This window comes from Apus apus, chromosome 22, assembly GCF_020740795.1.
Source record: "Apus apus isolate bApuApu2 chromosome 22, bApuApu2.pri.cur, whole genome shotgun sequence".
In the NCBI taxonomy this organism is placed as follows: domain Eukaryota; kingdom Metazoa; phylum Chordata; class Aves; order Apodiformes; family Apodidae; genus Apus; species Apus apus.
This window is the reverse complement of record NC_067303.1, coordinates 3,863,861-3,881,179: the sequence shown is the minus strand read 5'-3', so window position 1 is coordinate 3,881,179 and position 17,319 is coordinate 3,863,861. Positions and strand designations below refer to the sequence as shown.

General features: G+C 47.8%; 1 protein-coding gene across 1 annotated transcript; it reads left to right on the top strand.

The window, feature by feature from the left end:
• Positions 1-179: 179 nt before the first annotated feature.
• CRTAM (cytotoxic and regulatory T cell molecule) lies at positions 180-16,225 on the top strand. Its single transcript, XM_051638307.1, has 12 exons — positions 180-228; positions 4,015-4,161; positions 6,986-7,138; positions 7,563-7,694; positions 11,199-11,369; positions 12,242-12,313; positions 12,422-12,487; positions 12,716-12,823; positions 14,060-14,164; positions 14,574-14,720; positions 15,542-15,625; positions 16,095-16,225. Exons 1-12 carry the CDS (start codon positions 180-182, stop codon positions 16,223-16,225), a joined length of 1,365 nt encoding a protein of 454 aa, XP_051494267.1.
• The last annotated feature ends 1,094 nt before the right edge of the window (positions 16,226-17,319 follow it).

Below are 17,319 nucleotides of genomic sequence, written 5' to 3'. Positions count from 1 at the left end.
CCAACACAAAGGAAACGTGGGACGGGGGAGAAGAGAGTGGAACAGCAGAGAGAGGGAAGAGGGGCAGAGACCCCAGCAGTGATGAAGTCATGGTACATCTGCTCCCCCGTGCTGAAAAGGGACCTGCAGCACAGCAGAGAGAGGAAGCCAGCACAGACCTCCTGCACCCGCAGCACAGCATGGCTTTCAGCAGGACGCTGCACCTCGTGGCTCTGATCTTGATGCAAGGTAAGTGCTTGTCTGCCAATCTCCCCTTTGCAAGCAGTCCAGCCTGGAGAACTCCATTTCCAGAGCTTCAACACCCCACGAGCAAGGAAGCTGTTGTTTTCTTGTTGCCAATGCTGTGTTGTCACCCAATTTCCAAAGCACCCTGGTGCCGAGTTCCAGCTGACTCCTAAAGCCAGTATCAATGAGACCAACTCCCCTCCCAGCAGCATGCTCCTCATGGTGAAGCACTGGCAAAGCCAGAGGTTCTCCCTTCAATTTGGACAGTGGATCACTGCTCCTTTCCATGGCTTGCATATCTGTGTGTGCCTTTGTTCAGGTATATTGTGTAAGAAGAGGTTAATGGGTGGTGTCTAGTGACAGGACAAGGGGCAGTGGGTGCAAACTGGAACACAGGAGGTTCCATGTGAATATCAGGAAGAACTTCTTTGCTGTGAGAGTGACAGAGCCCTGGGACAGGCTGCCCAGAGAGGCTGTGGAGTCTCCTTCTCTGGAGACATTCAAACCCCCCTGGACACGTTCCTGTGTGATGTGCTCTGGGTGACCCTGCTCTGGCAGGGGGGTTGGGCTGGGGGATCTTTCCAGGTCCCTTCCAACCCCTGAGATTCTGTGATTCTGTAATATAAGAAGTCTGAGAAATTCAGAAAGCATTGGCAAAGTACTTTGAGAATGAAAAGAACCTTAAATGTTCAATCTCCTTAATCCAAACAGAGGATGTAGCTTATAGCTACTTTGCTCATCTCCTGCCTTTCATAGTGGGGAGTGTGAGAGATTCATGTTTGACTATGACAAATAAGGAAAGATTTCAGTAAGGAAAGCAGCAAGACAGCCACCTACAGCTCAGGATTCTTGCTGACCTTTGCAGGTGGAAAGCATGCACAAGTCCTGTGCTGGCCAAAGCAATTGTCCCTTTCCCTTCTTAACAAACCTAGAATGGTAGGGGTTGGAAGGGATCTCTGGAGATCTAGTCCAACCCCATCTGATCTAGGATCCCCTAGAGCAGATCCCACAGGAACACATTCAGGGTTGGAATCTCTCCAGGGATGGAGACTCCACAGCCTCCCTGGGCAGCCTGTCCCAGGGCTCTGTCACCCTCAGAGTCCAGAAGCACTTTCTCATATTCAGGTCAAACCTCCTGTGCTCCAGTTTGTGCCCATTGCTCCTTGTCCTGTCCCTGGGCACCACTGGGAAGAGTCCCCATCCTCCTGACACCCCCTGGAGATATTACTCAGCATTGAGGAGACCTCCCTCCCCCCCAGCCTCCTTTTCTCCAAGGCTGGAGCACAAACCACAGCAGAGGATCAGCAGTGCCATGGTTAACCTCTCACACAGAGGCACCATTCCCAGATGCCACATCCAGCCTCAGTGCCCAAACAGTGACAAAGCACCCTGCAATACCATATGCTTCAGATATTTTATTACCACTGGTTGTGTTTGACAGAGACCAGGCCTGGAGGAGCTCTCAGTTATTTTCTAGCTCAACTTTTAGGTCCCTTCCAACCCAAACCATTCTATGAGTGTGTACCTGCTGACAACCCCTAGCTGCTCTTGGCCAGCAGAATTAATTCAGGCTCCCACTCCCAGGTCAGCAGCCACAGGTCAAAAATAACAAAGAGGATGTCTCTATAAGCTACAGTTTAAAGATGACTCTGACATGATGCACTGAGTGTATATCAGACAGCACAAGTTCTCTCTGCACTTCCTGATGGCTAAAATAATAACAATTCTGCTCAGTTGCATCCTGCAATTTCCAGCAAGAAACTGTTGCCTCTTCCTGCCATGAAGGTGGTTTTATCACTGTGCTTGATGCCAGGATTTCTCCAGGTAGCTGGGACACCTGGGGTCCACACAGTACAAGAACCACTGCCCTCTGGAGCTGGCACAAGAGCATCTCCCACCCCCAGTGACTGTACTGGGGTGGGCTACAGGGGCTTGGAGACCACAGCCACGTCAGACTGCCCTCTGTACTGGGGAGGACATTTGACCTGTGAGTCATGGTCTGCATGAAGCTGTGGTCTCTGATGGAAAGGATGTGTAGGCTCTGCTCCGGGGGCTGCTCTTTTCTGTTTGAGGAAAGCAACACCTCAGTCTTTTCTTGTTCAGTCTTGCTGCTCTCACCTCAAAAGGTGTGACTTGAAAGATCCCACAGTGCTGCTAGTGACAGGAAACTGTCTCTACAAAACAAGGCAGAAGGGCCCCATGGAAAACCACAGGCAAGGCCCTCCCTGCCATCTTACCAACACACCTCCTGACACAGGCCTGCACAAGTGGAAACCATGCAAGATTTTCCTTCTCTACTGCTCCTCTGCAAATGACCCCCACGTGGCACGAGCCCTCAGAAAGCAGCTGAGACACTTGCCCTAGGAAATGGAGGTGGAATAAAGCAGAAACATGAAGCAAAGGCACTGATGTGCCATGTGTGATGGCAAACCAGCCACAGCCAGGGCCTCACTGGGGCACAGCAGTTGAGTAAAACCCAGTTCCTGGTACCTCCTGACACCAGATCTGCAGGGCAGTTTCTCCTAGCTAAAGCAGCATACACTGTACTTGCAAATTCAGAAGGAAAACTACTGAGATGTTAGAAGGGAATCTCTTCTACAAGCCTATAGACCCCAAAGATTAAACAGTGAGGAGAGAAAAATCAATCTATTGTGCATCTGCTTTTTGTGAAGTCCCAAGCTACAGCCCTGACCATTCTTCCACCTCTGGCCTAGGAAATGTCAGGAGAGCTCAAAGCTCCAGGGTGAGGCATGGGAACAGATGCCAGGGGAAGCTGCTGTCTTACAGGAAGACAAGTCCTTCCACTGATACCATGGAAATAGACCAGGTGCAGCAAGAATGCCTCATAGCTTCATTTCTGGTATATTCATAAATGCTTTTAAGAAAATTAAAAGCTTTCCTGAAGCCCTGAAGGGTTCATTTCCCCAAACTGCAGTGCTCATACAGGCAGTAGGAACTTGCAGCAGACAGCTACCTGGAAAATAGAATCTAAACATCCAAAACAGGAATGAAAAATAAAACCCTCTAACTGTCTATTTACTTAACTCTGACCCAAGCACTGCTCTTACTCATTTCTCCAGTGCCTGCTTTTTTTGCTGGAGAAGGCAATTCATTCCAGGTCATCAAATATTTTCACAAAGTGTATTATATATGTTAGAATGTCTGGAGAGAAAAGCACACTTTACTGCCTATCTGTAAAATGAACTGGGAGAAGAGAGAAAGACATTTCATTTTAGTAACCTGTGCCAGACCAGGTCTGTGGAGCTTCTTCTCAAAAGTGTTGAAACCAGTTTGGGTTGGAAGGGACCTGCAAGATCATCTAGATCCAACCCTCTGCATGGGCAGGGACACCTCCCACCAGCCCAGGCTGCTCCAAGCCCCATCCAACCTGCCCTTCAACACTGCCAGGGATGGGGCAGCCACAGCTTCCCTGGGCAACCTGGGCCAGGCTCTCACCACCCTCACACTCCAGAATTCCCTCCTCATGTCTCACCTCAATCTCCCTCTTCCAGTTTTCATCCATCCCCCCTTGTCCTCTCCCTCCCTGCCCTTGTCCCAAGCCCCTCCCCAGCTTTCCTGGAGCCCCTTCAGGCACTGGGAGGTGCTCTAAGGTCTCCCTGGAGCCTTCTCTTCTCCAGGCTCAACACCCCAGCTCTCCCAGCCTGGCTCCAGAGCAGAGCTGCTCCAGCTCAGAGAACTGAAAATTGCCACATCACTCTGTGCAAAACACTGCCACTTCACATTTTAATACTTGTGTGTGTGGTTTTTTTTCCCCCTCATGTCTGGCAGGGGATTTTCCAGGAGCTGGCAGTGAAACCATAACTCTAAAGGAAGGAGAAGACCTACATCTCCACTGCACCCTCAGCAGTGACAGCAGCTCTGCCCGGCAGTGGTTGAACCCTCAGGGATTTGCCATTTTTCTTAACACCCAGCGGGGTAAGTGTGAAACCTGAATGCAGCACTTCCCACGGGGGCTGGGGGGGTCACTGAGCAGTGGGCTTTCCCAGCTCCCACCCCTGAGCAGGCTGACTCACCTGCTACCCAACCCCTGGAGATGGGTTCTCATTCAGCCCCTGCCTGGCAGGAAGATGATGAAATGGAAACACCCACAGGACTGGTCTGGCCCCGCAGGTTGGAGCAATGAACTGAGAAGAGATTAGCACAAAAACCCACTCAAGTCTTACAAGAGACACAGGAGTGAATGTGCCTGAGCTGCTGGGTGCTCTTCTGCTGGGGAGGGACTTGGGACAAGGGCAGGGAGGGAGAGGACAAGGGGGAATGGATGAAAACGGGAGGAGGGAGATTGAGGTGAGACATGAGGAGGGAATTGTGGAGTGTGAGGGTGGTGAGAGCCTGGCCCAGGTTGCCCAGGGAAGCTGTGGCTGCCCCATCCCTGGCAGTGTTGAAGGGCAGGTTGGATGGGGCTTGGAGCAGCCTGGGCTGGTGGGAGGTGTCCCTGCCCATGCAAGGGGTTGGATCTGGATGATCTTGAAGGTCCCTTCCAACCCAAACCATTCCATGAGGGCTGCTTTGCTCTTCCCCATTTTTACAGCACCTAGTCAGCATCCCCACCTGTTAAAGCCTTTGGGATAATTAAAGCCTTTAATAACAACTGGGATTTATCCAGATGACACTGGTTCTCAACTCCCATTGGAACTGCCCAGGAACTAAGGGTCCACTTCAGTTGCTCTGGGAATCCCAACCCCCAGGTCTTCCATCCACATCCAATCAGCCTACTCTTATTTCCCACAACTATTGCCACTAATTCTAAATTTAAAAATGTCACGAGGAACTGTTGCTATTTAGTTAGTTACAGCAGCAAGTGGGATTGAGTGTTAATTAACAATTATACACGTATTTTTTGGGAACTGTTTCCTGTGGAATCCAGGATCCCAAGTTCAGTATCCTCAGTATAATACATATGAGCCAATAGATTAAAATGTGATCCAAAGCCCCTCAGAGCTGAGCCACTTACAGCTGATCAGTATGACAAACAGGACAATTGCAACCCACCCTGTGCTGCTTTGCTCTCCAGGCTTCCAAAACCCACAGCAGTCTGTGACAGGGGTTTCTCTCCCCTCTTGCCATCTATTAGTCCCATCATACACCCCAAAACTGCAAGACCTCTCCATCACACGTCTATTTTTGACATGTATATGTTCTCAGTATTTTAGACCACAGAGGTGGGTGAGAGTAGCAAGAATTCCTTCCTTTCTCCAAGTTCTCTAGGGCCCTGGCTACAGCCACAAACATTCTCTCTATGCCAACAATTTTGGACTAAGGGACTTGATTCCACCCAAATCCAGTTGTAAACATTCCATCTTTTAACAGCTTCAGCCCTTTTGATACTTGAAGTTTAGCTGAGTTGACACAACAATTTAATGAGGCTAAGAACACACCCACTGGTGCCTACAGGAGCAGAACCTAACCCAAGTAAACAAAACAGGACCTGCCTGAAAATCACCTGAGGATTCAACCCAAAGTCTCCACATCCCACAATTATCCTTCATTAAGACACCCAATGCAACACCCCCAAGAACCAGGGTTTGCAAAGCATTTTTTACATTTGAATTTTGAATTCATTTGAGTCCTTGATAAAAATCAGACACACTGAAAGTTTTCCTTTTGCAAGACAATATAAAAAGTCCTCCCTTAGAAAGGAACCAAACTTGACACTGCACATGGACACACTTTTATTCTGATAGCCCCTGTGAATCTGTCCCATCACTTCTCCAATAAACCACTTCATGAATCAGTTCCCTCCAGCCTCACTGGAGCTACAAACATGACAAGCTACCTACGAGTTCTACATCATGATGATTTCAAAACCCTTAGTATCTAATCACTTCCATAAATTATAATATTGCTGTGATTTTCTCCCAACTCTGTATTTTTACAAAACCTCAGCTAAAAAAAAAAAAAAGAATTAAAAATAGAGAGTTTGAGGTTTTTTTCTCCCTCACAAGTGGTACACGTCCCCAGTTTCAGTTCAATTTAAGGGTAGAAAGTTACACTTTCTGTACTGCAACTGTGGGGAAAGAAACTGTGACTTGTGGGCCCCCAGGACTCCCATAGGTCATCCAGAAGGAGGGATGAAGCAAAGACTAGACAGTTGAAAGAGAAAAAGGGGACTGCAAAGCAGAGTGCAGACATCCTAGGAGATGGTCTCATTCAAATCAAGGTAATTAGGCGAAGATACGAGAAGCAAAGCAGCCAATTAATAAGCAGTTAATAACAAGAGGAGTGCTGACCAGAGTGTTCATTTATATATCTCAAAATACACCCAAAGAGGGGAAGTGGGTTTTTTTCAGGGCCAAATAAAGGCTTGGGAAACAGGGAAGGGAAAGGTCCCCACTTCATGCATCTATGCTCTGCATTCAGAGGCCACACTACTTTTCTGACTGCCTATCATGCCCTCACACCCCAAGGTTTGCTTCTATCTATCCATCTAGACACTTAAAGAACCCAAATTGCTATAATACCTGGAAACCCAAGAATAAGACTCTCCTAAGAATAAAAGGAAGAAAAAAATATGGCATTATCCCCACTGGCAGCACACACAGCCCCTTCTTTGGTTTATTGCTGCCCCTTTTCTAGCACAGCACCAGATAGGAAAACTTTGGGCCAGAACTGCCACTTTACATCACATGTTGATGAATTTAAAGATCAGGATAAGGAAAACTATCCTTTCATTTTTTATTATCTGCCTTCCTCTTATCTACTACCATACATACCGTGCTGGGTTTTATTTTCCTTGCAGCTTTAAGAGATCAGAGGTACAAACTTGTCCAGTATTCAAAGGATGAACTGTCCATCCAGCTGTCTAATGTAACAGTGCATGATGAAGGCATCTATAGATGCTTCTACTACAGCTTCCCATTCAAAAGCAAGAACACAACTGTTGAAGTATTAGGTAAGTTCCAGCACCTGCTTTTTTCCAAAGGAACAGAATCAGAGTGATTCTGGTTGGGGTTGGAAGGGATCTCTGGAGATCATCCAGTCCAACCCCCAACCAGAGCAGGATCCCCTAGAGCAGATCCCACAGGAACACGTCCAGGGTTGGAATCTCTCCAGGGATGGAGACTCCACAGCCTCCCTGGGCAGCCTGTCCCAGGGCTCTGTCACCCTCAGAGTCAACAAGTATTCTCTCTCAGTCAGAACAACAAAGCCAGCTCCTCAACTCCAGCCCTGCACATTAACATGCAATTCTATGGTGCTTCACACAACAAAACCCTGCTTTTAACTCAGCCCCCTCCCAAATACTCCTGTCTATGCAGCCATTCATAAAACCAAGTAGAAAGAAGTACAATAACTGATTCTAAATCTTATTGCTGCAGCTGCTCCTTCTCATCCAGTACTGGAAGTGTCCCAGGGCAGAGAAAGAACTATCACACTGTCTTGCTACACCCAAGGATGTAAACCACAGCCCCAGGTTACCTGGCTGTTGGACAACGGGATCGAGCTCCCTGGTAAGTGTTCAAGGAGAAGGGATTGATCATTAACAATATCTTAGCAGCAGCCTTGGGCTCACAGAAAAACCCTGGAGGGTGAAACACCTTCTGCAACACATCAGCTGGGACAAGCACTCATCCTCCACTCATTGAGTAGAACTGGGCCCCCGTGGTGCAGGTTTGAAGAACAGGCAGCACGAAATTCCAGTGTTTGTGCAAGGCAGAGGGCCCACCTGCTTTGCTGACAGGCAGGGCAGAGCACCCCTTAGCACACCAAAACCCCTGAGAGCCTGGAGTAAAATCCCACTGAAATAAAATGGAACCAAAACTCAGGAGGCAACAAGTTTCAAAGCCCCAGCACAGTCAGTTAACAAATCCATTACCACTGTTTTCCATGTGGTAACCAGTAGGCAGGTTTTCCTCAGCTTGGCTGAGCACACACACCCCCCAGCAGCCTTTCTCTCTCATTAACCTCTCCAGACCCAGGCAGCTCACCAGCAGAGGAAAGAAGAGAGCCCAGAAAAGTCACATCACCCTGCAACACACCAGGGTGGACACACGTGAGGAGGAACAGAGCCACCACGTAGCTCAATCTAACTTGAGAACTATATCAATAGCTGCTTTGAAGGCTGTGTTCTAATAATAACCACCTTCTTTGCTGTAACTATAGCACAGCAGAGAGGAAATGCACTTCTGTATCAGTGTGAGGAAAATACCCTTAGATGCAAATGTATAATATTAATGCACTAACAAGCTGCTATTTGGATTTTGCATCATAAAGCCACAGTCAAAGCTCAGCCTGTAATCTTTCCCCCACCCCCTCCAGATGGCTTTTTTTAAACTAAGAGCTCCAGAAGACAACAGAGAAGTGTGCTGGCTTGAATTCAGCTAGACTCCCAGACTAACCAAAAAATCCAGGCTGCCAGGTACAGAGGTATTTGTGTAACCACCAAAAACCCTGTGCTTGAAAGAATTGTGCTGAGGGGAAGCAGCACAGCTGGTAAGGGAGCCACATGAAAGCCATGGCAGGGGAGAGGTGCTCTGAGCCACATGTGAGCCTTGGAAATGTAGGTTGTAAAATCCCAAATGCATTTGGGAAAAGCCTGGGCAGTGTATGGCTAGAAATGCCCAGGGAAATACCAGCTGTGAGGTTCTGAAGAGCTCAGGGAAGCACCATGTCACCCCTAAGTTATCACACACATTTTCCCCAGTACTCTTCTAAGAACAGGGGTTACCTCAAACTGGAAACAACATCAATCCCAGCCTGATAAAAATCTCTTTATAACACCACACCACCCAGGCACTGAACACATCCCATCACACGTGAAGCCAACCACACATTTTCTCCACTTCACTAAACAAAAAGGGGGGACTTACCTTGTGCCTCCTGCTGCAGCAGCACCCTGGGCAGCAGGACCTCATTTCACCTGCCTTCCCTGGGGGCACTTGGGCTTGGTGCTGGGCCCAGTTTGTGGTGCTGGGCCCACCCTGGCTGCTTCTCCCAGCAAGGACCACTAGCACGGGTACCCTGCTTCCTGCAGGAGTTAATTCCAATCCCTGACAGAAAAAAACAACTACCTCAAATTCACTATTTCTCAAACCTTCTGCCTTAACTTTTTCCTAAGAGCAACCACCTCCAAGCAAACAACTCCCTCCCCTTCACAGCTTTAATCACTTACTGCAAATATTTATAGGAATCAGAAAGCAGCTAATACAGCTTAATTAGTGGCAGCACCTGAGTTCCACCAGGGCTCAGCAGGGGCAAACCAGCTGTAATTACTGAGTGGTGCTGACAAAGATGATTGCCTTCCTAGCAAAAACACTTTGAGATCCTTTTCAGTTCTTGCATGACCCTGCTGGGGATGGAAAAGAGGGTTGAGGAATACTTGTCTGTGTGACACAGCAAGTTATCTGTAAAGGCTGAATGGGAAACAGGGAATTTCTTTCATTTACAAGATCAGGGTGTTACCAAAAGAAGGCATCAGTTTGTCCCCAGAGAACCTCTTCATTACAGACAGTAGAAATTAGTGGCCCACCACGGGCATTTAAGGTCAACATCTCAGGGTCACATGAAATGTATCTCTGTTTTTCCATATCATGTCAATAAGTAGAAGTCAATATTACCAAGAGGACTAGGAACTACAACAGACAACTTACATGGCTCTCTCTAATTCATGATTAATGAAAGCAAGTCCTTCATTAATCTCTGTGTTTAACTCCCCAGAGCTGCACAAGGAGAAGGATCAACCCTGCATTGTAGGGATGATGAAGGTCTTGCACAGGATTTCCCAGAGTTATAGAAACATTTATTTATTACAAATGTAAATATTTCACATCAATACCTACCATGCATATTTATCAACATGCACAAATATTGCACTACAACTTTTTATCTTTGGGATAAGGATCCAAATCAAGACACAAATGCAATGCCCTTGGATATCACAGAGCAGAATAACTTTTCTAGTCATGCTGCAAAGCAGCAGGTTCTTGCCCTGAAGCTGCCCATGAGGGCAATGCATGGCTGAGGCTCTCAGCAAAGCCATTTAGTGTGTTCAGACAGGACCAAAAGTGTTCGTGGGTGTTTGGACATTTCCCTGCAGAATAGTTTCCCCATGTGAGTCATGAAGCTGAGCAGAGGCTCTGGGTTGAGCACAGGAGGTGCAGCAAGGTCTGCACTAAAAGAAGGAAAATGTGGTGGACAACAGGCTGACCAGGAGCCAACACCATGCCCTCTCAGCCCAGAAGGCCACTACCATCCTGGGAGGCATCGAGAAGAGTGTGGGCAGCAGGTCAGGGAGGTTCTCCTGCCCCTCTGCTCTGCCCTGGTGAGGTCCCACCTGGAGCTCTGTGAGCAGTTCTGGGCTCCCCAGTTCCAGAAGGACAAGGAGGTACTGGAGAGAGCCCAGCACAGGGCACTGAGATGCTGAAGGGGCTGGAGCATCTGCCTGTGAGGAAAGGCTGGGAGAGCTGGGGCTGCTCAGCTGGAGAAAAGGAGGCTGAGGGGGGATCTGATCAGTGCTGGTCAATATCTCCAGGGGGTGGCAGGAGGATGGGCCAGACTCTTCCCAGTGGTGCCCAGGGACAGGACAAGGGGCAATGGGCACAAACTGGAGCACAGGAGGTTGGACCTGGATGTGAGAAAATACTTCTGGACTCTGAGGGTACCAGAGCCCTGGGACAGGCTGCCCAGGGAGGCTGTGGAGTCTCCATCCCTGGAGACATTCCAAACCTGGACGTGTTCCTGTGGGATCTGCTTTAGGGGATCCTGCTCTGGCAGGGGGGTTGGACTAGATGATCTCCAGAGGTCCCTTCCACTCCCCACCACTCTGTGATTCTGTGAAAACATGACCTTGCTGCCTTTGGGCTCCCATCAAATCCATTCACCCAGTGACCCACTTGTGCACAGCAATCAGGTGCTGCTCTAGCACAGCAAAGTCATGCAGATTGTGCCTGGAAGGTTTTTCATTCAATTGCTCTTGACTAGAAAGCACTTAAATATTGTCTTCCATCGTTGTATAGGTGACACTAAGCACAAGTTAGAAGCTGATGGGAAGAAATGGACCACGACCAGCACCCTGACAGTCCTGGCCTATGGGCCCAACTCCTTGGCCAGCTGCATCGTTCGCCACCAAGCACTAGGAGAAGAGAAGCTGATGGCACCTTTCCGGTTTGAGGACCTCTCTAGGATAGGTACTGGAGGCTTCTTCAGCAGATTTCAGCCCGTTTCACCACCCTAAAGTGGTGAAAGTTATGCAGATAGATATGCCAAGTAAAAGCCCATAGTCAGCTCCCCTGTGTGTGCAGTCTCTTTTTAAATGAGATGCCTACCTGGGGCAGAACTACTCCAAACTAAGATTTTGGGGCTCTTTCCTGCTTCTTAACTACCTTAAAATTCATTAAACATTAAGCCACAGCAGCCCAGGCAGGTCAGTTCCCTAGTACTGCTGCTAAGATTCAGGTGGTGTCTGTCCTAAAACTTTCAAGATAACTCAAAGTTTATGTTAAAAAAAAAAAACAAACCACATCTGTGAGCTTCCCATGTCTTCTGCATGATAGACACATCCACCTGGAAAGACAGCAGGGTGTGAATATTGTAAATTAACACTGAAGCTGCTTGTCTCATAATTCTCAGAGTAAGTTTGCCTTCCACCTATTCAATCATCTTTAGGATTTATCTAATTGTTCTTATTTCATAGAAGCATGGAATGGTTTGGGTTGGAAGGGACCTGAAAGATCCTCTAGATCCAACCCCCTGCATGGGCAGGGACACCTCCCACCAGCCCAGGCTGCTCCAAGCCCCATCCAACCTGCCCTTCAACACTGCCAGGGATGGGGCAGCCACAGCTTCCCTGGGCAACCTGGGCCAGGCTCTCACCACCCTCACACTCCACAATTCCCTCCTCATGTCTCACCTCAATCTCCCTTTTCCAGCTTGAAACCATTACCCCTCATCTTATCACTTCACACCCAGATCAGTCTGTTAGAATTCTTCCTTAGATTCCTTGACTCAACAAATGTTTAAAAAGGGCTCTGACAGTTGTGCTGGTGTTGGGTTTTTCCAGCGACAAAACCAAATCCTACACCGACTGTGCCAGAGGTGGATACACGTGTCTCTGAGAAGGAGCAATCTACAGGTAGGCATTAGCTGCTTGGCCTCTTTAATTCCTGCACCTCCCACCAGTTGCCACCACACTGAGGGACACTTTGCTCAGCCTACAGATCCGCTTTGGTTCTTTCCCCAGTGACCACAGCAGCGTCAGAGCGGAGCAGCAGCACAGCCTCCACTCCCAGCTACACACCACAGGCTGGTAAGGCTTTCACTTTCTCTTTTTTTTCCTTCTTTCATGACATTAAATATATTCAGAAGACAGTGAAGCTGAAGGTGGAGCTGTCAATCTAACCACTGATCTACTAATGCACCTGAACAGTCTGGAGCGTGGAGCCAAGAGGGCAGGTTTCAATTTTCCAGGATCAGTTTAATGGAGAAATGTGTCTTCTGATTTTTGTCTTGTGTTTGGGGTGTGTGTTTCCATTAGGATCTGAACAACCAGCCATCCCTTCTGCAGCACCAGAGGATTCAATAGGTGCCAGCTCAACATCAACACCAGCTCAGCAAAACCTCCAGCCAAATGTCACACCTGCTTGTAAGTTTGGTCTTAGTTACCTGAATTCACCGAACCAGGACAGGAATACAAACCAACATGTAACATAAACCAGAGCATCTCTTGCTTGGGTGGGCAGCCCTCGGTTTTACAGCCATGAAAGGCTCATTAGATGCAGAAGCACATCAGCAATTAGCAGCAGCAGCCAGACCGACGGTGGGAACCCGGGCTGGGATTTCTCGGGCCGGTTGCTGTAGGTGGCAGTGTCCAACAACACTTCCCTGAGCAGCTCCGGAACCCAGGAGTTGTTTCCAGCAGAATGAAGAGCTCCACTGCCCAAATCCGTTGGCCAAAACCCACCGAGGTGGGAAAACCGGTGTGACAGACCCTGCAGGGAGAAATCAATTGGCTGTTTCAGAAACACACCAGCTCTTTGTTTATATTCTTTTAAAACTGCTACCGCCGTGATTACACACATGACAGAACAGGCACATCCTGAAACATACAAACTCCTGGTTTATGTTTGCTTAAAAGTGCTACATCAGTGATTTAAAAAGTCACAGAATGGCTGCATCCTGATAATTGGTAGGAATGTTGATAAACATACCTGGAAAGCTTGACTCCTAACAGGACTTTCACTGGGAGTGCTGACATACCTGCTAAGGAAGAAAACCTCTGATGAATGGAAAGCTTTTGTAGGCACAGCTCACTTTATCCTTTTAGTTTTATAAATTATTATTAATTATACAAGGATATATTGTCAGTGTGTGAGAGAAAGTCAGAGCTCACCTCTGTGCTTGTGCAGGGTCTGAAGTAACATCAGATGCAGAGGGAAAGAGAGAATTGGCTGGTTTGTGGAGTCATCAGGTATCCGAGGGTAGGAGCTCAGCAGGGATATTAATGCCAAAAAAAAACCCAACCTGGCTTTAGGAAAAGGAGACATGCAAGCAAGCAAAGCAAACTGATGGACAGGGAAAGCCCCAAAATGAACAGGGAGGAAAGCTCAGTGCTGGTTTAATGTGGCTGCAAATGGGAACTGCTGAGTTCAACAACGTGTAAGAGACTGAGGATTTTCTGTTCATAAAGCTCAGCTGATCTTCTGATGAAAACAAAATAGCACGTTAGGGAAGTGGGCACAGAGCTCTGGTTCTGGGGCTCCAGAAGTCCCTTTCTGATGCAGCACCAGGTGCCTCAAACTTCAGAGCTGCTGGGAAAACCGATTTCTTAAGCATCCCTTTGCCCCTCAGACAAACACTGCTCTCTCTTCCATTCCTCCAGGGACTGAAGCAGCACTCAGAGGCAACACCACAGAAGAGGAACTTCCCAAGACAGAGCTCACATCACCAAGTGAAAATGTGACAGTGATTTCTGCCATCACCTGTGGTATGAACTCATGAGTACTCTTCCCTGACAGCTTCCAAACACCCAGTGAGCTTTTTTTTACACCAAGCTGGTTCTCTCTGACCACATAATGGTAATGATGTGAGTGGTGCTTGCAATCTTGGGCAGAGACCACAGAAACACAAGCATTTTGGGCACCAAGAAAAAAAAAAAAGCACAAAAGCTTAATTGTACAGTTTGTTGGGCCAGGGCATGAGTTTACTGATTTCAACCAGTTTTCCTTGTTCATGTAAGTAGCAAAAAATTATCTCAAATGAAGTCCAACAAGGTGACTTCTGCACTCCCACCATGCTCATCTGGCCTGGTCTGGGATGTGTTGTTCTTGTCTTAGTTACCAGAGACTCACAGGAAACTGTTTAACAACACAAACATACATCTGCCTCTTTTACAGCTAAAGACCTGAACCCTGAAGTCTTCCAAAAGAAAGAGAAACATCTCCTGCTGCCTATCTTGGTGGCTGCTCTGATTTTTGTGCTGCTCATCATTGTCCTGCTTTTTATGAGGAAGCTGAAAAAAGCTCATGGAGTGTGGAAGAAAGGTGGGTGAAGAGGCTTTCTGAGCAACTTCTGATGCTGCTTTATTCCAAGGGTGAGGTGAGGAGCCTGCTAAGCAGAGAGAAGACACAGGTCCTCCAGCCCTTCAACTGAATGTGCTCGTCCCATAGGCAGTGGCTGGGAGTTGTTACAAACAACTTTTGAAGGGTGCCTGTGACTGATGGCCTCAGGCCATGCTTCTGCTGACACCAGCTGCCACACAAGCCAATGAAAGTGTTGTTTTAAGCATATATCTTGGATAGTAAGGATGACTGGACCATGAATATGGTCAGGGGGCTGGAGCAGCTCTGCTCTGGAGCCAGGCTGGGAGAGTTGGGGTGTTCAGCCTGGAGAAGAGAAGGCTCCAGGGAGACCTGAGAGCACCTTCCAGGGCCTGAAGGGGCTCCAGGAAAGCTGGGGAGGGACCTGGGACAAGGGCAGGGAGGGAGAGGACAAGGGGGAATGGATGAAAACTGGAGGAAGGGAGATTAAGGTGAGACATGAGGAGGGAATTCTGGAGTGTGAGGGTGGTGAGACCCTGGCCCAGGTTGCCCAGGGAAGCTGTGGCTGCCCCATCCCTGGCAGTGTTGAAGGGCAGGTTGGATGGGGCTTGGAGCAACCTGGGCTGGTGGGAGGTGTCCCTGCCCATGCAGGGGCTTGGATCTAGATGACCTTTCAGGTCCCTTCCAACCCAAACCAGTCTGTGATTCTATGATTGAACCCCCATTTTATAAGTAGTCACTCAGCATTTTATGCTTAAGGCAGAGAGTGAGGAAGAGTCATGGAAAAAATCTCACCATCCTAATTACATTTGTTTTCTGCACAGAAAATGATGTTTCCGAGCAGACCCTGGAGAGTTATAAATCCAAATCAAATGAAGACAGTCCAGGCCATGAGAAGAATGAACGTGGTAAAAAGCTTTAACCAACATAAACTAATCCCTGTTGGAGCATTGCTACTGAGCACAGCCAGAGCAGATTTCAGCCACTCTTACTATCCAGAGAAACTTGCAACATGTACGTGGCAAGAATGAGGGACCTTTCCCAACATCATTGTTTCTTGCTGCACAGAAACAGTGGTACAAGAGAAGGAGACTCATTATTATTGTAAAAAATACTTTCAAAACTTTCCCTTCTTTTCAAATATTTTGAAATATGAGGTGTTTAAATCATTTCTACAACAAACTAGTGCCTTGGATATTGTGTAACCTGCATTAGATCACACCAGGCACCTTAGTCTTTGCTGTGGTGGATGCCCTAACAATTGCTAGGAATGCATGTAGCCTTTTATTTTTCTACAACACTCTAAGCAATATGTATTTCAGGCAGGCACAGCTCCCTCCCTTTACAAAACCAGTAATAAATGTGTTTATCTTCCAGTTGTCAATCAGAAGTCCAACATGCAATATGTAACAGAAGGCTATGTGGAAACAACAGGGAATAACCCAAGAGACAAAACTGCCACAACGAGTGAGAAACTGTTTGGATGTGGGAAGGAAACAGATGTGTAGCAGTGACAAAGCTGTACAACGTGCAGAAACACCAGTTTCCTGTTCTTTGTATTCCAGCATTCAGATATCTCTATGATTTCAAGGAGCAGAATCAGAGAATGGTTTGGGTTGGAAGGGACCTTCAAGATCACCTAGATCCAGCCCCCTGCATGGGCAGGGACACCTCCCACCAGCCCAGGTTGCTCCAAGCCCCATCCAACCTGCCCTTCAACACTGCCAGGGATGGGGCAGCCACAAAGTACAGCCACCCTCAACCCAAGAGCCAACTGGGATTGCTTTTCTTTAAAGAGTGGGACAGGTAAATGGGACCAGTGCTCCTAGAAACCTGTTAGCAATGAACACACAGATTCACCTGTAATCCTCAGAGGATTTTGTTCACCACTGCCAGAAAGAGAATCCCATCTCAGGTCCTATCAGCAATTAGGATCCTGGCAAGGGAACATGTAATTAGCCTGAGGACTGCAGAGTATGAAGATATGGTTGTAACTCCTTGGCTGCCTCCTCTGCAAGCATGGAACTGAGCAGGAAACCCTGGGAGCTGCAAACCAACTGGGACTGGTATTATCTCATTCTGACCCCAAGCCTGATGTTCAGCTGTATTCAAGCAAGCAGAAAAGCATCCTGATGTCTGAAGTGTTACCAAAAATAAAGAGAGGTTGCTCCCTCTTGCCTCAGTTTCTCACCTGGACTATGATAACATCCCTCTCTGCTGTGCAAGACCGTATCAGCACCCGTCTGCAAGAGGGTCTGAAACCAAAACCCTTGGGTGGAACAATTGCACAGCCTCCTGAGTTTCTAGGGGTGTTAACTGAGAATATGGAAGCCTTCAAACTAGGGGTTGGAGGATGCATAATATTAATATGGCACTTCCCAAATCCAGAGACCAAGCCACTTGCCTGCCAGCAGGCCAGCTAGAAGAGACACTGAGACTCTCTCACCATCTCCTTCCATCACCAGGAGCCTTTTCTGCTGCAGAAAGACAACCCCGGATTCCTAAAATAAAGGAAATTGACACGGCAACAGAAAGCTGAACATCTTTTTCTCGTTGAAGCTGAGTGTTTCTCACTGGAAGGAAGAAAAATGCTGGGGGGGAG

Coding starts and splice junctions, on each gene's coding strand:
- CRTAM (XM_051638307.1), top strand. CDS start 180: ATGGCTTTCAGCAGGACGCTGCACCTCGTGGCTCTGATCTTGATGCAA. Junction 12,488..12,715: donor CAGCTACACACCACAGGCTG/GTAAGGCTTTCA, acceptor TGTTTCCATTAG/GATCTGAACAACCAGCCATC. Junction 12,824..14,059: donor GCCAAATGTCACACCTGCTT/GTAAGTTTGGTC, acceptor CCATTCCTCCAG/GGACTGAAGCAGCACTCAGA.